Genomic DNA, 27,958 nt, shown 5'->3' on the forward strand with positions numbered 1-27,958 from the left:
TGTGGATGTATCTATCCTGAAAATAGTTGTGTGATCCTTGGAACATATCTATGTATTTAGCTTTCCAAATTATCCATTTCCCTTGAATACTTGTATTTACTTATGCAGGCACATTTTTGCCCTTTTGTTTCCAATTAATTTTTTGCTAATCATTTTACAACTAATTCTAATAATGAAGCAGTTTGTTGGTGGTAGGTAATAAAGTAATAATTATATTACTTTGATCCTATGTTGTGGGAGAGAAAGCATATAAATTCATAGAACAAGAGATAAAGGATGTAGAGGACATTTTAATTGTTTATTCAGGAGAGTGAGACTGTGAATATTTGTATTTGGCTTATCTATATTTCTTAACTTTTTTATGATAAAAATGCATTGCTAGCCAAGCACTAGTGTCTCACTCCTGTAATCCTAGCTACTAAGGGTTGAGATCTGAAGATCAAGGTTTGAAGCCAGCAGGGCAGGACAATTCGTGAGACTGTTATCTCCAATAAAATACTCAGAAAAAAACAAAAAAAAAAATGGAAATGGCACTGTGGCTCAAGTGATAGTGCTCAAGGGCAGAGCCCAAGCCCGGAGTTCAAGCCCTATGACTGGCAAAGAAAAAAGAAAAAAGGTATTGCTGTTTTTGGTTGAAAAATGAAAGAAACAAGGAATCTAGCATCTAAGATGTAGATTTCTTAATTTTTAAAAAATTATTCATTTAGCCAATTACACTTTCATTACTGGCTTCACAATATTTTTATTGCTAGGCATAAAAATCAGTGATACGTGGGTTTTGTAAGTGATGTATTTTATTTGGCATTTGAGATATACTAGCCTTTTACAGTAATTTAAGTGCAGAAATATTTGGCTGAAAATAAATTGAAAACAAAACAATAGAGGGCAGCATTCCAACTTCCTGAGCATTTCCAGGGATACTTAAAGATGTAGAGACTGGGGAAACAACACTTAGAAGCCATTGCCTGAGAATGTCCTTTTTCAATGAGCTTCTTTTGTTGCCAAATTACTTTTGGCCAGGTCATATAGAATCCTCACATAAATTAAATATAAACATTTAGCCTTTTTTCTAACAAATTCAGCCTAGGTTCCCTTTTTGTTGAAGTTTTCCATTCTGATTCATCCTTTTTTTTTTTTTGGTACATTTTTTATTGTAAAAATACTGTGCAGAGGAGTTACAGTTACCTGAGCAAGGTAATGAGTACATTTCCTATCAAGCATTGTTGCCTCCTCCTTTGCTTTTCCCCTACCATCCCTTCCCTCCCACCTCCACAACTACCCTCACTTCCCCCAAAGATGTGAAGTTCATTTTCAACATAGTGTTTTGTACATCTCATTGTTACAATGGGTCAGCATTTTGTTTTTTCCCTTCCCCTCCCCGAATTTGAGAAGTGTATATACAAGATGCAGGACACCGACATCAAATGCAGTGAAAACAGGGGTTAATAACCGTAGGGGAGGACTGGAACTCAAAAAATTAAATCCCCCAACAACAAATCCTCAAAGAAACTACTGCCCGATAAAAAAGTGGGCTAAAGACTTAAAGAGAAATTTCACTGAAGTGGAAATAAGAATGGCCAATAGACCCATGAAGAAATGCTCAACTTCTCTAGCCATTAAAGAAATGCAAATAAGAACATTGAGATTCCACCTAGTTAGAATGGCTATAATCAAGAAATCTAATAACAGATGCTGGAGGGGATATGGCTTACTGCATTGTTGGTGGGAGTGTAAACTGTTCAACTACTTTGGAAAGAAGTATGGTGGTTCCTCAAAAGACTCCACACAGAGCTCCCCTATGACCCAACAATCCCACTTTTGGGTATTTGCCCAAACGCTCACAAACAAGGCCATACTAAGGCTACCAGCACAACTATGTTTATCGCAGCATTATTTACCATAGCTAAGATATGGAACCAACCCAATGCCCCTCAGTAGATGAATGGATCAAGAAAATATGGTATGTACACACACACACACACACACACACGAATTCTTTGCCTCCATCAGAAAGAATGACATTGGCCCATTTGTTAGGAAATGGAAAGACTTGGAAAAAATTATATTAAGTGAAGTAAGCCAAGCCCAAAGATAGGTCCCATGGTTTCCCTTATTTGCAATAACTAGTATATGCCTGGGACAAGTAGAAAAGGTCAAAAGCTATGTACGTATGACCAGATAAGATGATGTTAAGCGAAATGAACCCCAAGATAGGGACACAAATATCTCTTTTCTTTCTTGCTATTGTTTCTAACATATTTATCTTTTTTAAAAAACTTTATCTCTAACAGAAACAAAGAATCATAGTCAATCCTAAACTTAAGTTGAGCTAAAAGAAAATCTTACCATCCAGAAATAATAATAGTTTGTGTATACACACACACACTTTTTTTGAGACAAGGATATATTTATAGCCCAAGTTGGCCTCAAACTTGTGCTACTCCTCTCTCTCCCTTCCAAGTAATGGGGTTATAGGCATGTAGTACCATACTTAGCAACTTATGTATACACTTGTAAATGAAATCATACAATAAATTCTAATAACATTTGCTTTTCTTGCATTGAAACACAATCATCTTCCCATGCAAGTATTTTAACTGTATTGTGTTATATAGTTTAATTAGTCTTAATGTATAGGAACCATCTACAATTTTTTTTCTCTCTCTCTCTTTTTTTTTTTTTTTTTTGGTCTCAAACTTGGTATCTGATTATTTTGTTCTTTGGTTGGTGCTCTACAACCTGAGCCTTGCCTCTAATCCTGAAGGGCTAGTTAGTTTTTTCCCCATGTACAATTAAAATACTGAATGTTCATAATATCTTAAAGGATTTACTACAAAAGCATCAATACCTTGGAGTTTCATAATTGTTGCATTGTAATGTTCATGTGAAATCCATTTGACTCAAGTTTTTCATTTTTATTTCTAGTCTTCTATCAATGATGCTGCAGAGTTCAAAGTAGTAGCTGATGCCATGAAAGTAATTGGCTTCAAACCTGAAGAGATTCAAACTGTGTATAAAATTCTGGCTGCTATTCTTCACTTGGTGAGCATGAATACCGCTAGGATAGATTGTCTCCCTGTGCAGACAGGTTCTCTCTCAGGAGGTTCTACTTCTTTGTTGCAGATCTTAAAAGGAATTTTTTAGGAAAAATTTTGCTCATGTTTTAAAGAACTTAGTCTGTGGTTCTCTGCACCATTTTATTTTATGATATCATCAAACCTTGAACTGGTTAATTTCAAGGAGAGAACTCAGCAATGATATTATTATTAATTGCATACATTTCTGATGGCATTTCATGTCGAATTGTAGATGATTAGAACTGGATTTAGACGCATAGACTGAGAAAGAAGCCCCACAAGGTAGCATGGAGGCCTCAGAGGCACTCAGCTCATCATGGAGCTAGCAATATAGACCTGCAGGGCAAAAAATTCATTGGTTTGATGGCATTTAAAATATAGAACCTTTATCAGAAATGTACATTGAAATGAGAAGGTTTTGCCTGAAGAAAAAGAAAAGACTAGTTGAAGTGCCAGGTTTTCATGTATGTACATACAGGGAAGATAGGTGCAAGATAGGAAAGTATGTACATACACTAGGAAGATAGGTATAAAGTCATTTGAATTCTATCTTAATTGATAGATATAACTCTGACATAATATTTCAGAACCTCCTTGGAAATGATGTATGTTATTTTTTCCTATTTGATACAGGGAAATTTAAAATTTATGGTAGATGGTGACACGCCCCTTATTGAGAATGGCAAGGTTGTATCTATAATAGCAGAATTGCTATCTACTAAAACAGACATGGTTGAGAAAGCCCTTCTTTACCGGACTGTGGCTACAGGCCGTGACATCATCGACAAGCAGCACACGGAGCAAGAAGCCAGCTACGGCAGAGATGCCTTTGCTAAGGTGAGACTGAATTTGCATCTTGTGTGGCCCTTGTTTATCTCAGCTGCATGAAGGAATTCTTGTGAGGATATATTCAGTTGACAGCAAGCTAAGGCTGTCACCGTGGTGAGCTGGGTGTGGTAGTGCACTCAAAAACAAGCTAGCTGTGATGGCACTTTCCTGTAATCACAGCTACTGGGAAGACAGAAGAATGAAGGTCTAAGGCCAATTCCAGGCAAAAGTATGAGATCCTGTCTGAAAAAGATTTAAAAAGGATTGAGCATGGCTCAGGTGGTAGAGTACTTGCCTGGTAATAAAGGGCCTGAGTTCAGTCCTCAGTACCACCAAAAATAAAAGAAATGGTGAGACTTTCTGGCCATCACAGTGATTCCCCATATGTGATCATCATTGCAAGAACAGCAAATGAGAACAACTGTGAGCATGGGAGAATTAAGGATATTACCTTAGCATGGTTTGCTCCAACCCATCTCTCCTGTTTCACTTCATACTATTTTCAGCCACCTTTGTTCATTCTAATACATTTATCTTTCCTGGGGACTCACAAGTTCTTTATCCCTTTCTCTTTCTATCCACAGGGCTGCTGCATATGCCATTTCCTCTATTGAATTGCTTGCTTCTCCTCCTCTTCCCTTGACTGCTTCTTACTCAACCCAGTGACCTCAGGCCAAACATCACTTTCTAAAAGCTTTCCCTGGCCTCCTTGAACACTAAATTGTTTAAATTCCTTCAGAGGTCACATGCCTATCCTATAGTTCATGGGCAGGGGGAATAGAACAGACAGAGAGAGATTATGTGTGTGATTTTTCTCTTCACTGTACTACCTAGGTTTTTTGGAGACTGAAACTATTCACTTAATGCTGTATCTTCAATAAACTATACCTAGTAAGGTAGGAAAAGTTCTGGGGAGGTGAGAAGATTAAGATCCTACCAGGACATGAATTGAGATGGGTGTAAGATATCATTGCCAGGTGATATATATCTTGTCAAGTCTATAGCTGAGAAACTCTCTTGGGAGTCCTGTTATATTAGTATTATCTATTACTGATTGCAAAACTTAGAGTGTTACAGAATGAAGGGGATTAGAAAAGACCTCACATTTTAGAGATCAGGTGTGAAAACCTCTACCTGATGCTACCAAAGGTCAAACAGGAGAATTAAATGACATTACAAATCCCAGAGAGGAGAACTGTTTTAGTAATAGAGTGGAAAATTAGTTTGAGTGATGTGGAGAAGCTTAGACATCCAGGTTCAAGTAAATGAGCCATGTTAATGGAGTAATAAGACAACAGTGTAATGTGTGGGTTGGGATAGATGAAGACTGGAGACCCTTTGTTTAGGTAATGAGGAACATTTGAAGGAGAGGCCAGGGTGGATTTTTTAAAGATGAGAAACTGATGTATCAGGATATGAGTGTATGCTGTGTGGTGTGCCTTTTGTCTCAGATGCTTATTTAAGATTATAAATGAATATTTATTTTTTTAGATTTCATAGTTTTAGTAGATCATATATATTAATTCATAACTTACCAACTTTGTTATAGTTGGTAAAACGAAGTGACTTAAATATGGAATATCATATTATTGATACAGTAAGGTATAGAAACATGCCAGGGGAATGTTGTTGGAATACATACAGTGATCAATCATCTTTCAAAATTCCAAACTTCAAGCCCCACGACTGACACTAATAGCAATAACAAAATTCCAAACTGCTTACTGTTCTTTGGCGCACACACATAGTTTACGTTGGGGATGGGGGTGGAACTCGTGACTTCAGACTTTCTAGGCAGGTCCTCTATGACTTGAGCCACATCTCCACCCTCTTTTGCATTGGTTATTTTTGAGATAGGGTCTAATCTTGACAATGTTTGTCTGGATTTCAGTCGTCCTACTTGTGCTTCCCCACGTTTCTAGGGATAACAAGCATATGCCACAGCACTTAACCATCATGTTTCCTCTCATAGTTAAGATAACAGGTGAGTGCCGCCATGACTAGACGTCGGTTGAGATGAAATCTCATAAGTTTTTATGCATGGAATGACCTCAGTCCCAGATCTCTACCTCCAAAGTTGCTAGGATAATAAACTTGAGCCACAGCATCCAGCACATTTTGTAGTTTTTTCAAACAGCAAATACATATTCCTAATTTCTCTGCATATCCAATGGAAAAATAGTAAGAAGAATGTAGACAGGAATCTAAGACATCACAAATCTAAACTGAGGACTCAGTCACAAATTGACAAGAACTTATGGTATAATTTTTTTCACAGGCAATATATGAGCGCCTTTTTTGTTGGATTGTCACTCGCATCAATGACATTATTGAGGTCAAGAACTACGATACCACAATCCATGGGAAAAACACCGTTATTGGTGTCTTGGATATCTATGGCTTTGAAATCTTTGACAACAACAGGTAAATGAGGAAAAAATGCTTAAACCTCTTGATGCTTGTGTTGTATTTGTTTAAATCTAATCTAATCTAATCTTAATGTAGCTTTGAACAGTTCTGCATCAATTACTGCAATGAGAAACTGCAGCAGCTATTCATTCAGCTGGTGTTAAAGCAAGAGCAAGAGGAATACCAGAGGGAAGGGATCCCTTGGAAGCATGTGAGTACACTTGTGAAAGATGTCTCTGAATGTTTCACTATTGTTGATAACATCAGGTCTTATCATTTAGGTGTTTCTTTATGGGTATGTGAAACATCTGAACCTTAGCTTTCCTTTTGGGACTTTGTAATTTAGTTCATTTTCGTTTTTGGTAAGATTTTTCTAATTTGACAGATTTCTTTTATTGAAGCTCAGGAAGCTCCAGGAGGGAATCAGTAAGCCTAATATTTTCACTGACTGGCTGACCTCATGGGCTTTCTGGTTCTTGTGTGTCTACTAAAGCTTAGAATCATGCAAAAGTTAGTAAGTTTTGCCTGAGATTAGTGAAAGTTAGCTTGCAAATCTACTCTCTCTCCTTCTCCCTTCCTTCTTTTGCTTCTCCACTCTGTAAACTAAATAGCATTTTACTGTCTTCAGTTGATGATGTTCATATTCTTTTTCCTTCTTTCCTTCTTTCTTTCTTTCTTTTTTTCTTTCTTCTTCTTTTTTTTTTTTTTGGTCAGTTGTGGGGCTTAAACTCAGGACCTGGGTGCTGTCCTGAGCCTCTTTGTGCTCAGAGACTAGTGATCTACCACTTGAGCCACAGCTCCAATCCCAGTTTTTGAGTGGCAATTGGAGATAAGAGGCTCATGGACTTAAGCTGGGTCCTGGTGACTCACGCCTGTAATCCTAGCTACTTAGGAGGCTGGGATCTGAAGATTGCAGTTCAAAGCCAGCCCGGGCAGGAAAGTCCATGAGATTCTTATCTCCAATAAACCACCTGAAAACTGGAAGTGGCCCTATGGCTCAAGTGGTAGAGTACTCGCCTTGAGCTGAAGAGCTGAGGGACAGTGCCAAAGCCCAGAGTTCAAGCCCCACAACCAGAAAGAAAAAAAAAGAGTCTCATGGACTTTTCTGCCTAAGCTGGCTTCAAACAGCTATCCTCAGATCTCAACCTCTTCAATAGAGTAGCTAGGATTACAGGTGTGAGCCACCAGCACCTGGTTAATGTTCATATTCTATAAAACCTGTACATTAGAACACCTGTATTGACTTTCATCTCCATTTTCTTTCCTTTGTTATGGCTCTTTCTGAACTTAAATAAGTGTCAGAGGCAAACTAATCAGGTGAGATACAGCCAGAGGGCAAGACTGAGCAGGAGGGCAAGACTGGTCCAAAGTACAAACCTCAGAGATTACTTGTTTAGCTTCTTTATCTCCTTCCCTGAGACCTCCTGCTCATGAAAAGAAATGATTAATCTTGCCTATGAATTTGTATTTTAAAATGATTTTGAGAATGGACTAGACAGATACAAAAACTTGTGGTTTCCGTATAATTCTGTTTATAAAACTATGTTTACCCTCTTTGCCATACAATAAAAATAAAGCCATTATTTGTTGTTTGACATCCAACATAGTAGCAGTAAAAAAAAAAACTATTTGAATGTCATATTACTTTTCTATTCCTTCCTACTTTCCTTTTTAAAAAAATTTTTTTTCTCTCCAAGTGGAGAGAAAATGAGAAAATAGTATACTCAGTTGCTCTCCTGCCTAAAATTGCATCTTTAACTTCCATCATGTATTAAACATTACAATGCCATAAAATTGTTGCTGAAATATGTTAACATAAACTTCATTTACAAAGAAACCAAGTGTTAGCTATTTTATTAAAAAGCTATGTATAGTTTAACTTAAATAGTACACTCTCAAAAGCACATTTACACTGTGATTTAATTCAGTTAAGTTTATATGAAACTTCCTAAGAATGAATCTTAGAATGTTTTAAACCAAGTTTTATCACACAGCTTATTCAGATATGAGTCCAAAATACTGGTTAAAAAAAAATAGCCTGTAACAATCAGAATGCCAACTTCTATTGACACAGCTTATAAAGGGAAGAATAGCAGTTATAGTAGGTTATTCTACATCTGAGAAATGATGAACAGTCCTAAAAATCTAGAAGTTCTGAGCTAAATGAGTTAAGAAATATGTTTCTAAGAGGGAACAGAAGGCTAACCCCAAATAACACTTAACTGTATGCCAGCCATCCCACCAAAACTAGAGTCTTTGTCCTAGGTATTTCTCTTAAACCCCAAAACTTCTGGTCATATTGATTCCCTAAAAAATCTTATTATGGAAAATTTTGAAACATGCACAAAAGGAGAATATAATAAATACCATGACCCATCACCCTGCCTTAGTAATGCTCTGTGGATTACCTTTATTGTACCATCTGCGCCATGCCTACATACCCCAGGTTAACGTGAAATAAATCTCAGACATCACATTTTTTCATCTGTGTATTTCTCTGGAAGAGAAATCTTATTAAAAATTATAACCACAGTACTTTTATAACATCTCAAAAATGAATAATAATTCATTTAATCTCAAGTAGCCAGTCAGTGTTCTAATTTTATACTTTCTCAGTTGACATAGTTGTTGATGACAGCTTCAAGTTGGACCTAAATAAGGTTTCTATGGTTGTCTAAATTGTGGTGGTTTTGTAAAGTTTTTGTGTATGTGTCGGTTTTCTCTTTTGTAGAAGGATGAACATTTTTATGTGGCATTTCCCACTTTGTAGTTTGTTAATCCTATTACTGAGGTGTCATTTAATATGTTTCTCTGTTCCTTGTAGGTCCTATACATTGGTTGTTAGTGTTTGAGTCTTAACAGTTCAGAAGAGTTTTTTCCCCAGTCTACTTTATGAAGCATGTGCAATTCTACCATGAGATTTATAATGTCTGGTTGTTCTTCCGATTTATTCACTTCTGAAAGCTCTTGATGCTATAGTATTCAAATTATTTTAGCTGTTGCGAACTTGACATTCAAATGAACTCTCATAAGTACCTTAAAGCATAATGCAAATTAATAAAGTTTATATGAACCTTATACGCAGTATAAGTACACAGTATATTTAGAGCTTAGGTTTTTGTAACAAATTTAATCATAAAACTTGTTATCCAAATTCCATAGTCATACCCAATAAAATCATTGTACATAGCCATTATACTTAAAGTGGGAATGGGAGACTAGAGCCCCATGACTCTAATCCACCTCATCACCCACACATCTCATGGCACCCTGTATCTCTTAAGAACCTCTTGGGAATGCAGGTTGCTGGAAGAACCTGTCTTGAAAACCACCATTTTTAGCAGTGCTTGAGTAGCACTAAACTAACAATTACTAGAATTTTCAGAAAAGATCAATAGCTCACAGTAATACAATTGGAATTTTAAGGTAATTTTTTGTTCCTAGGATAGATAATTCTAGATAATTCTTTCATTCTATATTCCCAAAGTTTGGAATGTCTGCAATTCATGTTAGCAATGCTTTATTTAATCTTTTTAGAATATTTTTCCAAAGATAAAAATAACTTTTCCCCCTAACTATAAGCATGATAAATGCCCACAATAAAGACACATGTTCAGAGCAGGTTTCTCTGCCTCATTACCACTGAAGTTGTGGAACAGATCATTATTTTCGTAGAAGCTGTCCTACACATTGGAGAGCATTCGGTAGTATCCCTGACCTTTACCCACTGGGTACTTGTGGCATTCATCTTGTGACAATCAGAAATGTCTCCCAACATTGTCAATGTCCCTAGTGAGCCAAACCATGCCCACAAAAACGCCCACTGGTTTGACTGGGTGCTGGTGGCTCATGCCTGTAACACTAGCTACTCAGGAGACTGAAATCTGAGGATCTCAGTAAAAGCCACCCACACAGGAAAGTCCATGAGACTTTTAATTCCAATTAACCACCAGAAAACTGTGAGTAGTGCTGTGGCTCAAAGTGGTAAAGCACTAGCCTTGAGCTGAAGAGTTCAGGGACAGCACCCAGGCCCAGATTCAAGCCCCACAACCCCCCACCACACACACAAAAAACAAAACAAAACAAAAAAAAACTACTGGAGCCAGGCACCAGTGGCTGACGCCTGTTATCCTAGCTACTCAGGAGGCTGAGATCTGAGGATTGCGGTTCAAAGCCAGCCCGGGCAGGAAAGTCCATGAAACTCTTATCTCCAAGAAACAACCAGAAAACCGGAAGTGGTGCTTGGCTCAAGTGGTAGAGCACTCACCTTGAGCTGAAGAGCTGAGGGACAGCGCCCAAGCCCAGAGTTCAAGCCCCATGACCAAAAAAAAAAAAAAAAAAAACCTACTGGTTTGGACAAACCAAAACATGTTTTAAAAAATAAGGCAAAAGTTCTTCTCTCCCCAATTTATAGGCTTTCACTCGATGCAATATGTGTAAAACTAGGAATGGAGCTAAAAGCCACAAATAACTGGCATAGTCCCTGGATTTAAAAGCATTGAGCAGGAATATATGAAGCACTTTAGTGTTCTATTAAGTCTGTAGACATTATGTTTAATGCTCAGCTAAGGCTTATAAGGTAGGGTACATCAACACACAAGATTAAGATATTTATTTGGTAATTAGCTACCCCCACTGTGACATACCTTGCCTGAGTAAAGCCTGGGTGTGCCCTCTATGTATGGTGATAATATGCTGCTTATTACAAGTTGAGAGCTTGTATATATTATAGTTGTTAAAAAGTCAGAAGTTATTTACAACTTCATTCAATTTGTGGAAATAAGCAAAAAGATTATTCTTTTTTTTTTTTTTTTTGGTCATGGAGCCTGAACTCTGGGCTTGAGCGCTGTCCCTTAGCTCTTCAGCTCTAGGCTAGGGCTCTACCACTTGAGCCACAGCGCTACTTCCAGTTTTCTGGTGGTTTTTTTGTTTTTGTTTTTTGTTTGGTCGTGGGGCTTGAACTCTGGGCTTGGGTGCTATCCCTGCGCTCTTCAGCTCAAGGCGAGCATTCTGCTGCTTGAGCTACAGTGTCACTTCTGGTTTTCTAGTGGTTTATTGGAGATAAGAGTCTCACCAACTTTCTCGTCTGGCTGGCTTTGAACTGCGATCCTGAGATCTCAGCCTCCTGAATAGCTAGGATTACAGTCATGAACCACCAAGTGCCTAGCTTTCTGGTGGTTTATTAGAGATAAGAATCTCATGGACTTTCCTGCCCCAGCTGGCTTAGAACCATGATCCTCAGATCTCAGCCTCCTGCATAGCTAGGATTACAGACATGAGCCACTGGTGCCTGGCAGAAAGGTTATACCTAGATTTCAATATTAATTTTAAAATGCATTCTACCTAAAATTAAAAAAAACTCTATTAGGGGCTGGGAAGGTGGCTCAGTGGTAGAGTGCTTGCCTTGCATGCATGAGGCCCTGGGTTCAATTCCTCAGTGCCACATAAGCAAAAGAAAGCTGGAAGTAGCATTGTGGGCCAAGTGGTAGAGTACTAGCCTTGAGCTGAAGAGCTGAAGAGCCCAGGCCCCATAACCAACAACAAAAAAAAAAATCTGTTAGACTCTATATGCTTTGTGTATTTGTATCGGTGATGAGTTTTGAATTTAAGTCTTCATGTTTGCTAGGCAGGTATCCTACCACTTAAAACATGCTTTAGCCCTTTTCACTTGGGATATTTTGAAATAGGGCCTCATTTTTTCCATGTCAACCTGGATCACAATTCTCTTATTTATGCTTCTTACCATAGCTGGGATGATTGATGCATAGTATTCAACTACTGTTTGACACGAGGTCTCTTGAACTTTTTTCCTCTGAGCTGACCTCCATCTACAGTCCTCCCATCCTTCACCTCACAAGTAGCTACAGGTGTGAACTTCCAGTACCTGGCTTCATATATGTTGGTTTTGTTGTTGCTTTTAACTTTTGGGAAACTGTAGGAATTGTCTTTTGGAGTTTAGTCCTTGAGGGTCACATAATCAAAACTGCAAATTTGTGTCATGCCTTGACTTCATTATCAAGTGATACATTAAATAATAAAGTTATTCATTCCTTCATGGAAGCTGGATCTGTGGTTAACAGCAAACAGATTGGGGGACTGGGAGTAGGAAAGAAGGGAGCTGGGTGTCAGATAGGAGCCAGTATTAAAGGAAGAATTCAGAATGGGAGAAATGTGGTCTACCTTGTAATCTTTTTCTGAAGCTACAGTGATCTCTGACAAAGTGTTTCATGACGTAAAGTTAGTGAAGAAATTGAAAAACTCTGTTAGATTGTGTTCTTATTTAGTGTCATACCTCATTAGTTCTGCTCATATATTTGACATCATATATTTTTCCTAAGCTCCTGAAGCAAATGGTGACATGCTGGTATTTACCCACTCTGATCTCTGTTCCCTTGAGAATTGCCTCTTTTCTGTGTTCTACAGATTGATTACTTCAACAACCAGATCATTGTGGACCTCGTGGAGCAGCAACACAAAGGCATCATTGCCATCCTGGATGATGCTTGTATGAATGTCGGCAAAGTCACTGATGGAATGTTTCTAGAAGCCCTTAACAGTAAATTAGGCAAACATGGTCATTTTTCCAGCAGAAAGGTAATTGATAATATCTTTGTTTCATTTTGATAAGATTTGACTCATTGTTTGATGAGGTAAAGTTACTTTCTATTGGGTTAAAGGAATGTCCACTCAAGTCAAAAAGCTGTAAAGTTCCATTAAATAATCGCTTACTGTGGGATAATTTTGCCTTTCTGGTTTACAGAATGAAGTTTATTAAAATTATAGCATCCAGAAGAGGGCGCTCCAGACTATATAATTTGCTAGAAATAGGAAACATGAACGTGGTTCTTTAAAAAGCATGATGTCATTTGTAACCAATAGGTGCAGATCCCTTGTTCATGTGCTAGAATTTACGCCTGTATCTGATAATTCTGGCACAGAAATAGCTTTTGTCCTTGTTGTTGTTACTGTAACCCTTATTTGCAGAATGTGTATGTGTATTCTATCATGGTGCTTCAGACTTTCTTGAAATCAGACAAAGTCTCATCATTTTGGTTATTATAGGGAAACTCATTTCTTCAATGAACTAGATATCTTTTTAACTCCTATTTTCAATGAGTTTTAATTTCTAAAAAATGTTATAAATAAATCTCTGTAATAAGTGGTAGCAATTAGGGTGATCAAACCTTTGTTCTGGATCTTGAATGTAGTGCATTTGCCCTTTAGTATTTGTAAGGGAAGCTGTATAGGGAACAGGCATCATTGCCCCAATTTTCCCCACAAATACCAGCTTGTCCAGCAGAGGGGAAAAAACCTCTGTTCCTTCACATGCAGAAAGGAGGAAGCAATTCTGTTCTGTTTTCAATTCTGATTTATACAAAATTCTGTGGTTTTGTATAAATCTCTTGACACACTGCCATTTTGTAGCATGAATAAATCTATTTTCTGAGTTATCTCCTTGGAAATTATGTAATCAGAACAGAAAATTTCCACAATTAGCTAGCTAAAGCACAGAACATCAACAAAGTGATTATTAGCTGATTCTTAAATCAAGATAGTTACTTATGGCTCCAAGTTGGTCTTCAGATACTACAAACTGAATTTTGATGTGAGGGTTCTGAGTTAAACTTCCAGTTGTTCCCACAGATTCTGATATGTGCTAATAGGATATATGATTGCACATTCTTGCAGTGTATAGAATTTGGGGTACCTTTCTCTTGATATTTATATACATAAATTTGTCAACCAATTTTTTAGTCCATTCTTTCTTTGTTAGTTTTCTGTTTTGGATTTTTTGTTGTTGTTGTTTTATTTTACTTTTGTGTTATACTAAGGCTTGAACTCAGGGCTCCATGCTCTTGCCCCCAGCCTCCTGCCCCCCTGCCTCCCAGATCATGGGGCTTGAACTCGGGGCACTGTCCCTAAGCCTCTTTGTGCTCAAAGCTAGCACTCTACCACAGCTCTACTTCTGGCTTTTTTGAGTAATTTATTGGAGATAAGAGTCTCACTGGGACTTTTCTGCCAGGGCTGGCTTTGAACCATGATCCTCAGATCTCAGCCTCCTGAGTAGCTAGCATTACAGGTGTGAACTACTGGCACCCGGCTTGCTTTGCTTTTTTACTCAAGGCTAGCACTATAATACCTCTTGGGCCATATTTCCATTTTCAGCTTTTTTCCTGGCTAATTGGAGATACAAGTCTCACAGATTTTTCTTTCCTAGCTGGCTTCAAACCAGAAACCTCAGATCTCAGCTGATTTCATAGAACATGCTAAATCATAATTTATCAGTGATGTCTCTCCCCCCCCCACACACACATCCGCCTTCCTGATTTCCCGGCTCTCAGACCATATCTTTCTCTTAGCATCCCAAGGACAAATATCAAAATGGAGATTATTTTTTCTTGCTAGGAACTCATACTTATTTGGCTTGCTTGCTCAGCTGGTACTCTACCACTTGAGCCATGCCTCCAGCCCAGCATTTTACTGGTTGATTGGAAATAGAGTCTCAAGGATATTTCTGCCCAAGCTGGCATCAAACCAAATTCCTCTAATCTCAGTCTCAGTATGTAGGTAGGATTACAGGTGTGCACTTGCCAGTACCCAGCATGAAGTGCAGAATTTTTTTTTTTTGTCCAGTTGTGGGGCCAGAACTCTGGGCCTGAGCATTGTACCTCAGCTCTTCAGCTCAAGGCTAGTGCCCTACCACTTGAGCCACAACGCCACTTCCGGCTTTTTTCTTTTTGCTTATGTGGTGCTGAGGAATTGAACCCAGGGCCTCAGGCATGCAAGGCAAGCGCTCTACCACTAAGCCAACTTCCCAGCCCCTAAGTGCAGAATTTTAAAGAGTGTTCCTTTGGGGGACTTTTTGCTTAAGGAAGGAAAGAAATATAATAACAAGGCTGTCCGGATATTTGAATCACTGTAAATATTTTTGTTATATCATTTGCTACTGATTTTTTGCTAACAAGATTTAATAACATATTTAAAAAGTTTTATGAAGGCAGGCATCAGTGTCTCATGCCTGTAATCCCAGCTACTCAAGAGGCTGTGATCTAAGGTTCTCAGTTCAAAGCCAGCCCAGCCAGAAAAGTCCATGAGACTCTTACCTTCAATACACCCCCCCCCAAAAAAAAAGCTAGAAGTGGAGCTCTAGCTCAAGTGATAGAGCACTAGCCTTGAGCAAAAGAAACTCAGGAACAGTGCCTAGGTCTTAGGACCAGCATTTAAAAAGAAAAAAAAAGGAAGGAAGGAAATAAGGAAGGAGAGAGAAAGGAAGGAAGGGAAAGAGAGAAAGGAAGGAAGGGAAAGAGAGAAAGGAAAGGAAAGGAAAGGAAGGAAGGAAGGAAAGAAGGAAGGAAGGAAGGAGAGAGAAAGAAAAGCAGAGTTTTTTTGTTTTTTGGGGGGTCCAGTCGTGGGGCCTAAACTCTGGACCTGGGCACTCTCCCTCAGCTCTTCAGCTCAAGGCTAGTGCTCTACCACTTGAGCCACAGAGCCACTTCCGGCTTTTTTCTTTTTGTTTATGTGGTGCTGAGGAATCGAACCCAGGGCCTCATGCATGCAAATCAAGCACTCTACCACTGAGCCACCTTCCCAGCCCGCAAAGCAGTTTTCTGGCTTCTAATAGTCATTTCATTTGGGGCTAAGCTCTATATTATATTTTAAAGTTACCACAGAAAGACATGCAATAGAATATGAAGTTTTTTGAAATAAAATGCTAATTAATATAATTTATTGCAAAAAAGGAAAAATGAAAAATGTTATGTGTTCAGAGTCAAGACCTTGTATTATATCCAAAGCTGAGACTATTCCCCTTATGTACAGACCATTTCAGTCCCTCTCTTTAGGACTTTTATAAATGAAAGGATCTTTTGAAGGGAGTTAGTAATAGAGAAAAAGAAGAACAATTATGTATTTAACATGGTTTGGTCTTATAGTTTAACTCATGAGCAAGCCTGTGAGATAATTAATTATTAGCGGAGACTGAGTGAGATAGCAATGTAGCCAAGATTTGAACTTCAGAAGTCTAAGTTCTTCCTATAGTTATTCACTTAATGGACTCATTATTCTTTTATCAATCAGTTTACAAGTGTAAAACTCAGCATTCTAATTGGGATTACTAGTGGCGCTGAAGCTCAAGTGGTAGAGCACTCGCCTTGAGCTGAAGAGCTGAGGGACAGCACCAGGCCCAGAGTTCAAGCCCCACAACTGACCAAAGGAAAAATAAAAAAAGGTTCATTCTAATTGGGATTACTGTATAACATTAGAATCTAGTAGTTTTTGTTTGTAATTATGCTTAGTGTTGTATGGATTCTTAGGTGTTTCTGTTAGCCTGTAGGATACCCAGTGATCCTTCAGAGGAAGAAGTGTAGGTGTTACTGTAATGAGGAAGGTTGCAGAATGTCATGGAGACCTCCAGATCCATATAAAAACTGTCTTTCCATAAAATATTTCCCTTTAAATAAAGAGGCAGACTTGAACTGGAATTCAGCAGGCAGATGAACCAATCTACTATTTACATGGGAAAGCACAGATGTTATGTTTACTTTTGTGGGTCCTTCCCAAGACTTCTACAGACTAGCTGTGTGGTCTGTCCTAATTGTATAGCCTTTCTATGTCTCAGTCTCTATGGGTGTAAAACAGAGATTATAGGAGCTAGGAAGGCGGCTCAGTGATAGAATGTTTGCCTCACATGCATGAGGCTCTGGGTTTGATTCCTCAGCACCACATAAGCAGAAAAAGCCAGAAGTGGTGCTGTGGCTCAAGTGGTAGAGTGCTAGCCTTGAGCTGAAGAGTTGAGGGACAGCACCCAGGCCCAGAGTTAAGGCCCCACGACCAACAAAATAGAGAGAGAGAGATTGCAAAACAGTAAGTTGTGAGTGTTGTATGATGTATATGCTTAACAAACAGTAAGTCCTGAGTACAGACCTCCTCAAGCAGAACATGGAGAAGAAAGGAGTGCTGAGTAGAGGAGGTTGGTTGCATGAAATTAGTAGTCAAAATTTAACGTCAGAAGATGACTGAAGACTGCTTCTGTCCCAGGGACCTAGACTTCTTCCATTGTCTGGCTGTTCCATCTCTAGGGACTGTCTTCTGCATCTGACTAGTAAGAATGGGGGATCTTCCACCATTATAGCATGGACCTGAAATGGCCACACTCCACTTTCTTTGTCCAGAATCTGGTCATATGACCACGTCTTCTGCTAGAGTAGCTGGTTTATGGAGTTTGGGCTATGTGGATTGCTGGTGAAAGTTCAGTCTTTCTATGTAAGTCCTGTTTAAGCCCCAAATGATGTGATTTCACTCATGTTAATATGACTTTTGTGACCTAATCATATTAAATTAGAATAAGCTTTCAGGAAAGTGAAAATGTCTGTTTTCAACATAATTTCCTTCTCTTAGCTCTGTGCCTCAGACAAAAGCCTGGAGTTTGATCGTGATTTTCGAATTCGGCATTATGCAGGGGATGTGGTGTGAGTATCTTACTTCAGTTCCCCAGCATGACGGTATGCATGCAGCCTCATGGGGAAACCATCCATTGTTTTCTTTACCATTTACTTTTCTTGTCATTACAGTCTAACTTTAGTGTGTTTTAATCTCTTTGTTTGAAGAAAATGGCATACCTTTATTCATTCCTTGATTTCCAAACATTTATTCAGCACATACTGTGTGCTCACATAATTGGTAATCAGTAAAGATCAGTTGATAGATCCATAAATCTTGGAGATGTGTTATGATGTAGGGCAGAAAGAGGGATAAGATAGGCCCTTCCCAGAAACAGCTGGTAGTTTTGTGGAGGATACAGACACACCCGACTCATTATAATGAAATAAAGGAAGGGCTAAACTGAAGAATCACAGAGTGAGGAACCAGGAGAAGTCCAAATTGAGTCCTAAAAGTCAAAGAGAGTTGTCTGAGTGAACGAACTAGGAAGAGGAGAGTGACACGAGAGGGTATCACAACAACAGAAAGAAAAAGGCCCAGCAGTGTAGAGCAGATCACACCTGTATATGCAGAGTCACAAGGATAGAACATAACTACAAGAACAAAAGCAGTTTTACTATCTTCTTTTTTCAAATTAATTTTGTAAAAGTAATTTATTTAAAAAGTAAAATGATTATAAGCTGCATTGTCTCAAAGATACTACAATAAAAATAAAATTGATAGAAAATGTAACTAGAAAAATGTAACTGGTCTGTTAGGTTCCAAATGCTGCTATCAAAGTTTATCAGAAATTGGTGCTTAAAAAAACAAAAAGTTGCCGGGTGCTGGTGGCTCATGCCTGTAATCCTAGCTACTAAGGAGGCTGAGATCTGAGGATCACCGTTCAAAGCCAGCCTGAGCAGAAAACTTGGTGAGACTCTTATCTCCAATTAACCAGCAAAAAACCAGAAGTGGCCCTGTGGCTCAAGTGGTAGAACACTAGCCTTGAGATGAAGAGCTGAAGGACAGCACTGAGGCCCAGATTTCAAGCCCCACGACCAAAAACAAAAAACCAGAAAGATATCCTTCAAAATGTTCAAATGTTCAAAATGATGGTGTCAAAGGGCAACACCCTCTCTAAGGGAGAATCTGCCTTTTTGTAACTTTTAGTGGCTCTGGGCATTCTTTCACTTATGTTCACATTATTCTCATCTCTGCCTCTGTGGTACATTGCCTACTTCTCTATCATATACCTGTGTCAAATCTCCCCTGTCTCTATCTAAAAATGACATTTATGATGGTTGGGGCTCCCCTAAATTCTACAGGATAAACCCACCTTCCTAATTATCCTTAGTGCAATCACATCTTTTACCACAGAAGGCAAAGTTCCCAGAATATAGGGAATTTGATAGGGATGAAGGTCATTTTTCATATTCAGTATTTTTTCACTGTCAATGAACATGTTCTTCATTTTATTGTTTAAGGAACTTTTTTCTTTTTTCTCTTTTTTACATTAAGAATTCTTTCCGGAAGTGGCACTATGGTTCAAGTGGTAGAGCACTAGCCTTGAGCTGAAGAGCTGAGGGACAGCACCCAGGCTCAGAGTTCAAGCCCCATGACCAAAAAGAATTCTTTCCATGTAAACCATTACAGGAAGAAATCAAAACAAGAAAAAAAGCAAATAGCATCTCTATAAATTCTGTAAATATATTTGAAGACATTTTAATAGGTATTCCTAATTTAAATTAACACATTATAATCATATAATAATGTGGTCAAATATCACCCTACTTGCTAAACTACCCATCAGCCCTGAGTGCCAACATTTTCTGCATATTTCTGGTTCTGTTCTTAAATTCCAGAATTATGAAAATCTGGTATCATACAGGTACCTTCCACTGAAAATCCAAGACTTAGAGAGTACAATCATATCACTCAGAGTGGCATAAATGCATAGCCTTTCAGACCCCCAAGTCTAGTCTATTTGTTTAACAGAGGAAGAAACTTATGTAGAATGTAAATTCTTAACTAAAGTCACATACAAACTTATGGAAGAACTGAGACAATGATGGTTTCCAGACTCTCTAGCTGATATTCAGTGATATTTTTACTTCTGTGCATGTAATGCTTTGTGTTGACAGGGCCCACAAAAAGCCTCCAGTTCACGATGCATATGTATATTTGATTGTATATGTGCTTAGACAACATAAACTTCCATATATGCATACAGTGAAACATGGTCTGAAATAATTACCATGTGAGTGTTATCATAATTCAGAATGATAAAGCTATAGTTTAGCTGTCTGTGGCCAACCTAGGAAGGCTGATATAAGGAATTATTTTTATAAGAGGTGGAAAGATGTTAAAAAATTATTCAGGAAATAGCAACTAGGTTCCTTTGATTGGAGGGAATCGTTTTTTGCAGCATAGACTAGAAATGCCTAGAAAAGTAGATTAAGATCAAGTCACAGTGAGTCCTGAAAATCATACTAACGACTTTGAATTCAAGTTGTGTATGCTTCACAATAGATTAAAAGTAAGGTGATTTCAAGAGTTCAGTCAAAAATGACAGGAAGGTATTAAGAAGGCAGTTGAGGTCTTTCAAGTGCCAATGGTCAGCACAGACTGACTTTTCTTGCAGAATTGAATATGTAACACAAGGGGTCAGGATTAGAGACCTAGGAATTGTTTATATTATTGTGATTGCCAAGGAAGAAAATATGAACTTACAAGAAAGTGGAACTCTAAAGAAAGGCTGCATGTAGAATTAGTTTGCTCAACCTCGTAGCCTCTGCTTCCTTAATTACCCTGAGCCCCAATTATCCTTCTGCCCCCAACATGGAGTAGCTCCCTCTAGAGGCTTTGCTAGTATTTGCAGCAATACAACTGCCATGCCAGCTTTTCTCACCAACTGCCATCTTAGCTGGCAGAGATCTGTCTCAAGATCTTATTCTCTTCATTCAAACTGTGAATAACTGGGCTCATTTCTTTCCACAACACCCTGCATGTGCCTGCTTCCATTTCTTCATTCTGCCTGTTTTCCTATGTGATCTGCTGGCCTTTTTCTCGTCTGCTTATCCAATTCTTACCATCCTTTGCAGTTCTTCTTGGATTCTTTTACCCTATCCTGAACACTGAGTGATACTTAGGCAAGTCACTTGAACTCCCCATGGATGAAACAATTAGTTCCCGTATGTTGCTGTTTTGCTTTTATCTTAGGAATGCTGGATGATAAATACAGCTATCATTTTGAAGTCATCTTCTTGAGGTAAGCTTGCAGTAGAAAATGATGATTTAACTAGAATGATGATGGCTCTCCTTCTCCAGGGGAAAAACAAAGTCCTTTTTTTTAGGACGCAAACTTAGTGTCCTTTAACCTAGATCCAAGTGAGCAGTAGCAGCTCTTTAGATAATTGAGTGACTAATTAGCAGTGGAAATGTGCATAGTTCATAGAAAAGCTCAAACTTGGCTCTTACACAAGGAATAATGCATGCTTTTTGTGTTTTCTCTTTACTAGCTATTCTGCCATTGGTTTTATAGATAAAAACAAAGATACTTTATTTCAAGATTTCAAACGCCTCATGTATAACAGGTATGATTGATATTTTACTAATTTATAATAAGCTCTTTGACATTCATTGCTTAATATATATGCACATGATATTTTTATGTGACAAGAGTTTCTAGAAGACTTTAGTTCTACTTCATTATGTTTCATGAGTAAAAAATTGTATGATTATAGGATTATTAATTATAAACTTTGGATAGGGATCTACTGCTAATATGATTATTTTTTATTTCCTTTGGCTTTCTGCCAACACTCTATTCCCTGCAGTGCCATCTGCCACCCCTTATTAGTGTACTCAGCAAGCAATCTCAAGGCCAGACTAGGAGTAATATAAGAAGTTTTAGGTAACCTTTGGCCCAGCCAAATGTGTGACATACCATATTCCCACGGTAATATCTCTTCCCAAGTATGGGACCACACTGGTAGAGATTGGCATCTTATGTCAGCCAGTATGGTTCTAACTGAGCAGATAGAATTTTCTCACAAACCAACTAAATATGGAAAGCTGGCAAAGAATGGAAATTTAAACCAGGAATCTGCTGTCACAGAGGTCCAGCCAAGGAAAAAAAACTATAAACTATATCAAGTCCTGTCAAAAGTAGGAATGAGGTGAGGACCAAGACTGACCATCATACCTGCCCATGCAGTTCCTGACAACACTGGTTTCCATGGACAAATGTCTGATTGACATGGGCTTGAGAGAACACAGGAATGAAAATAGACATTGTCCTTAAGCAATTCTTTCCAAATATTAGTTCATCTATGTGAATATTGAGCCTACCATGAATGATTGTGGAGCTGTCACCATGAGAAAGTTAAAAATACATGGAAGTGGGCAAGGGGTCCACTTAATAGCTGGGCACAGGGAAAATAAGCTTTAGGAAAGGAATTTCAATGCTTATCTTTCAGGGAAGATACACCTATTTTAACGAATAAATAACTAAAGCTGGAATTTTTCTTTTTTTGGGGGGGGGGAGGGTGTCCAGTCTTGGGGCCTGAACTCTGGGCCTAGGCACTGTTCCTCAGCTCTTCAGCTGAAGGCTAGTGCTCTACCACTTGAGCCATAGCTCCACTTCCGGCTTTTTTCTTTTTGCTTATGTGATGCTGGGGAATCGAACCCAGGGCCTCAGGCATGCAAGGCAAGCACTCTACCACTGAGCCACCTTCCCAGCCCCTAAAGCTGGAATTTTTCTGTGTACAAGAACCTCCTTGGTCAGGTATCACAGTATTGCCAGGCTTATTTATGTCTAAGACGCTATACAGAATGATATCTGTTACTTTCATGAATTTACCATTGCCCTGAGGTTCAGCTAACTGAGGAGAGCTATATCTCTCCATGGTATATTAACATAATTATGCTCACAAAATGAATGTGGAAACAGAGTATCATGTAGATTCATTTCCAGTCAAAAATCTAAATCACATGGAATACTTATGTTGATGTGAGAGGTTGATTTTTGCTATTGGAAGGCTTTAATAAGTCAAATAGCAGTGAAAACACTTGTTTATGAATTGACAATTAATTGAAAAAATATTCCCCATAGAATCCAGACTGCCAGGTACTAGTGGCTCACGCCTGTTGTAATCCTAGCTACTCAAGAGGCTGAGATCTGAGGATCACAGTTTGAACCAAGCCTGGGCAGGAAAGTCCTGAGACTCTTATTTCCAATTAATCACAGAAAAAGCTAGCTTTGGCAGCTGTGGTAGAGTGGTAGAGTGCTAGCCTTGAGGAAAAGTAGCGCAGGCACAGTGCCCAGGCCCAGAGTTCAAGCCCCAGGACTGGCAAAAAAAAAAGAATTTGGATTAGCTATTGCTTAGTAAGCATATTCAGAATAAAGGAACATAGGAAAAAATCCTTCAATTAATGGTATCAGGCTAATAGACACATAAAAAAATACTCAACATCTCTGGCTCTAAGGGAAATGCAAATCAAAACAACATGGCGGTTTCACCTCACATCCAGTTAAATGGCTGTTTCCTAGAAAACAGATCATAACAGATGCTCGCAAGGATACAGCCTAAAGGGAACCCTAATACACAGTTAGTGGGAATGTAAACTTGTTCAACCACTCTGGAAAGCCATGTGGAGTTTCTTCTAAAAATTAAATATAAACCTGACTTAGGAAACTGTAACCCCTCTGTGTACTACCTTTATAAAACAGTTTTTAAACTGAAAAAAATAAACATAGAACTATCCAATGATCCAGCAATCCACTTTTGGGCGTTTACCCAAAAGATTATAAACTAGCAATCGGTAAAGTCACCTGCACAATCATATTCATTGCTGCACTATTGACCATGGTCAAGTGGACAAATGGACCAGAAATGTGGTATATCTATGCAATGGAATTTACTCATCCCTTAAAAAGAATGATATTTTACCATTTGTAAAGATATGGTAAGACCTGAAAAAATTGTTAAGTGAAGAAAGTCAAGCCCAGAGAAACAAAGGATGCATGTTTTCCCTTTATATTGAAAGCTAGATTTACCTAAACTTATAAGTAAGTATGTTGGGTGTGATGCAAGTGTATACAAATGTGTTAACTGAAATATGGGAGGTTCAAGGGAGAACTCAAATAGTGTAATTCCTTAAAAAGGCAAAATTCAAATAAATAAACAGGAAAGAAAGGTGTGGGGTGAGGTCTAAGGGAAAGAGGTAGACAAATGAAGAGGAGAAGAGAGGGAGAATGCAGTAAAGAATTCAATGTATATTCCTACAAAATTAAGACGAAGGGAAAGGATAGAGTAAGGGTAAGAGTAAGGGTAAGAGTAAGGATAAGGGAGAAATGGATGACAATGTTGAAAGGGGTAACACTGATCAAAATCTATTGTATTTATAAACTGCTTTGTTGAATAGTAATTCCTTTGGGCTTAAGGATAATGAATGGTGGGGGAGGAGAAAAGAAATCTGACTAAACTGAGTGCACTTTACAGTAGGGGATAGTCTTGCCAAAAGGGTAAAAAGATTGAAAGTCTATTCATTGAAACTTACTGTCTATGATATTTAAAATGTCTGAAAACATTTTTGGTAATATTACAAGTTAGAATATTCATGACTTCCTGGCCTGAAAGTCCTTTCTTAAAATGACTCTGTATATCTGTTTAAATTCCATATGCATCAATTCTGCTATAATATATAGTCGTATTTCCTTTATTTCCAACTTTCCTCCTTTCTTCCATTACACTGTAATATGTCTAACAGTGAATAAGGTAGGAAAACAATATGGGTTAGAAACTTCATAGTCTCAGAGCCAGTGATCTTAAGTCTCTTGGCATGCATCAGAATTTTCAAAGGACAGTTTTCTTCCTTCTATTTGAAAAATATTCAGGAACCATGTGCACTGTAAGTGAAAAATTATTACCTTAAATTATCTCTCTGCTAAATAATGGAAAAGTTAAGGGAAAGCAACATACTTTTATGAGCTTATTTTTGTTGATATAAATGTATGACTGGAGAGCTATAAAATAGGACTATAAAGTGATCAAACATGAGCCACAGATCAGTAAACTATGTTATAGGTACTTTTTTGGGGTAGGGGTGGAAATGTCAGTCCTGGGGTTTAAACTCAGGGCCTGGGCACTGTCCCTGAGCTTTTTTGCTCAAGGCTGTCACTCTACCACTTGAGCCACAACTCCTCTTCCAGCTTTTTGGTGCTTAATTAGAGATAAGAGTCTCACAAACTTTCCTGCTGGGGCTGGTTTTGAACTGTGATCCTCAGATCTATACTTCCTGAGTATCTAGGATTACAGACATGAACCACCAATGCCCAGCTATAGGTACTTTTGATGCTAGTTGGCTACATGCATGGCAGTAATAAAGGGTCAGGATACATCTGCATTCATGGACGCAGTTGTTCATCACATCATCACGTCTTTACTTCATAACCAACCATTCATTTTGCTGCTATTATTTTGAACAGTGTGTACAGAAATTCACTAAGTGCTCTGGGGAACCAGCTCAATTTTACACAAAAGAAAAAATGGGCAAAATGCTGGCAGTACAGGGGTAGCAATGTTCGACAAGAAAATGTACTCATTACCTTACTCGTGTAACTGTAACCCCATGTACAGCATCTTTACAGTAAAATAAAAATTTATTTTAAAATGCTGGCAGTTCCAGTGAAGCAAGTGATACATGCATTAACTTTTTTCTTTTTCAACCCCCAAATCAAGAAGAACAAATTCTCCTGTGAGAAAAAGTTTCCAAAATACATCAGTGAAACTCACTGGACACTATGTTGAAATTTAACTATGCAATTTATTGGATGGGAATGGGAGGAAAAAAACTGGGAGAGAGCAAGGGAAGGAGTGACATTGTCCAAAAAGAAAGGGACTCTACCTGACTTATATAACCGTAACCCCTGTGTATATCACCTTTATAATAACAATTTTAAAAATCTAAAAAAGTAAAACAAGTTTCCCAGAGAGAAATAACACTTTGAATGAATAACACTTTAAAATGAAAAGTACCCAAGATGAAATAGGAAGAAAATCACAATTAAGATTATTATCATGTCTTTTTAAAAGTATCTCCACAGCCAGGTACCAGTGGCTCATGCCTGTAATCCTGGCTGCTCAGGAGGCTGAGATCTGAGGATCGTGGTTCAAAGCCAGCCCGGGCAGGAAAGTCCGTGAGACTCTTATCTCCAATAAACCACTAGAAAACTGGAAGTGGTGCCTGTGGCTCAAGTGGTAGAGCATTCACCTTGAGCTGAAGAGTGCAAGAATAGTGCCCAAGCCCAGAGTTCAAGTCCCATGACCAACAACAACAAAAAATAGTATCTCCACAGAGCCAAATGATGAATCTATGATTATTAATATGGAAATTTTCCTGAAGTACAATTTTTAGATTGGGTTGCAACAGTCCCAGTAGTATCAATAAAATGCTAAAGTCCGCTTAGTACTACCTGTAAAAATGTTCACTAATTTAGCTGCAGTAAAGGGACTTGCCAGAAAACAGTATCAAAATGGTTATTTTATGTCCTTATCTATATGTTTTAGGAAGAACTGCTTTTTATAGTTACCTATTCCCTACTAATATTTCTTTCAACTAGAAGATGTTTTTACTTTCATATTTTCTGCCATGACATTGAGAATTGTTTTGTTGTTGTTTTAGGGCCAAGCATTTTATTCATTATAAGCACTTTCTCCATGTTGTGGTATAAAATTTATAAGAAATATTGCAATGGCTATAATACCCCATTAAATGTGTGGCAAATTTTCCTTTTCTTCTAATTATTAAGGCCTTTAAGTGGCTTCTAATCTTATGCTAGTCCTTTCTTTTATTATTTTATTATCTTTAAGTAATTGTAAGAAGGAGTTTTCATTTAAAAGAGCAGTTTTTAAATACAGTAGATCTTGATCCATACGCCCCTTTCAACATTCTCAACTGTTTCTCCCTACTCCTTCCCTTCTTTTTCTTACTTTTTTTTTTTGGGGGGGTGGGGGCGGTCAGTCATGGGCTTGAACTCTGGGCCTGGGCCCTGTCCTTCAGCTCTTCAGCTCAAGGGTAGCACTCTACCTCTTGAGCCACAGCACCACTTCCGGTTTTCAGGATGTTAATTGGAGATAAGAGTCTCTTGGACTCTACTGCCTGGGCTGGCTTTGAAGCAGGATCCTCAGATTTCAGCTTCCTGAATAGCTAGGATTACAGGCATGAGCCACCAGTGCCCAGCACTTTTCTTAATTTTGTAGGATATATATTGGATTCTTGACTGCATTCTCCTCTTTTCCTCTTCATTTTCCACCCTTGACCCCTTGACCTCACTCTACCCCTTTTGAGTGCCCTCTTCCTAGTGTTTTATTTTGCTGACCTTTGACCTTTCCTTTCTGAGAAATTACAGTATTTGAGTTCTCCCCTGAATCTGTGAGAATTGTTATCCTGCTAGTAGTTTGTTTTCATTTTTTAGCCATTACAAAAGTCAGTTTGTTTTATGAATATATTGTAAAAGCCATCTCAACTATTTGAGGGTTCTAGATAATACTAGAAATCGCTTTAAAGAAATTTAAACATTTTTGAAATGTGCTATAGTTGTTTTGAAATTTTTATGGTTTAGTATTGTTCATTGTATTTACATAATTCTCTGGATAAGATTATTTTCCAATTAGGCCTTGTGAGTTCAGCCTGCAGTTCAAGTTCAGACTTGAAGGATTGCTTAGCTGTTTTATTCTCCTAATCTGAATGATTAAATTGCTCTTTCTGTGCTTTACAGTTCAAATCCTGTGCTGAAGAATATGTGGCCTGAAGGCAAACTGAGCATTACAGAGGTGACCAAGCGACCACTCACTGCTGCCACCTTGTTTAAGAATTCTATGATTGCTTTAGTAGACAACCTTGCATCAAAGGTAATTCATTTCTAAGTATCCATTTCAACTCCTAGACTTCCTTTTGATATATATTGTAGAGAATATGTGAAAATTTGCTTTATAAATATTTCTCTTTAACCAAATTAAACAACATACATTTATAGTGAACATTACAGAACTTTTATTCCTAATTTTTTACTTGCCTGGATGAAATAAATTGTTTTTGTTCATTTGTTTTATTTTTACTTTCGGCAGTATAAGGATTTTGACCCAGGGCCTCATGTTTGTTAGTTAGGTGTTATGATCTATCATGGCCCCAGCTGAAATAATTGTTTTTATCCCTGAAGAATA

At 38.1% G+C, this 27,958-nt stretch overlaps 1 protein-coding gene across 2 annotated transcripts in view; it reads left to right on the top strand.

The window, feature by feature from the left end:
- The window catches only part of Myo1d (myosin ID), a 299,308-nt gene that overhangs the window by 103,527 nt on the left and 167,823 nt on the right, over nt 1–27,958 (top strand). For both annotated transcript variants that reach the window (XM_013016551.1, XM_013016552.1), the window contains exons 7-14: nt 2,926–3,042; nt 3,711–3,914; nt 6,184–6,329; nt 6,411–6,525; nt 12,738–12,908; nt 17,712–17,782; nt 21,251–21,325; nt 27,514–27,646. In XM_013016551.1, coding sequence (XP_012872005.1) covers nt 2,926–3,042; nt 3,711–3,914; nt 6,184–6,329; nt 6,411–6,525; nt 12,738–12,908; nt 17,712–17,782; nt 21,251–21,325; nt 27,514–27,646 — 1,032 coding nt within the window. The remainder of the gene's footprint in view (nt 1–2,925; nt 3,043–3,710; nt 3,915–6,183; nt 6,330–6,410; nt 6,526–12,737; nt 12,909–17,711; nt 17,783–21,250; nt 21,326–27,513; nt 27,647–27,958) is intronic.

The sequence above is a fragment of the Dipodomys ordii genome, unplaced genomic scaffold, assembly GCF_000151885.1.
Source record: "Dipodomys ordii isolate 6190 unplaced genomic scaffold, Dord_2.0 Scaffold31, whole genome shotgun sequence".
Taxonomy (NCBI): domain Eukaryota; kingdom Metazoa; phylum Chordata; class Mammalia; order Rodentia; family Heteromyidae; genus Dipodomys; species Dipodomys ordii.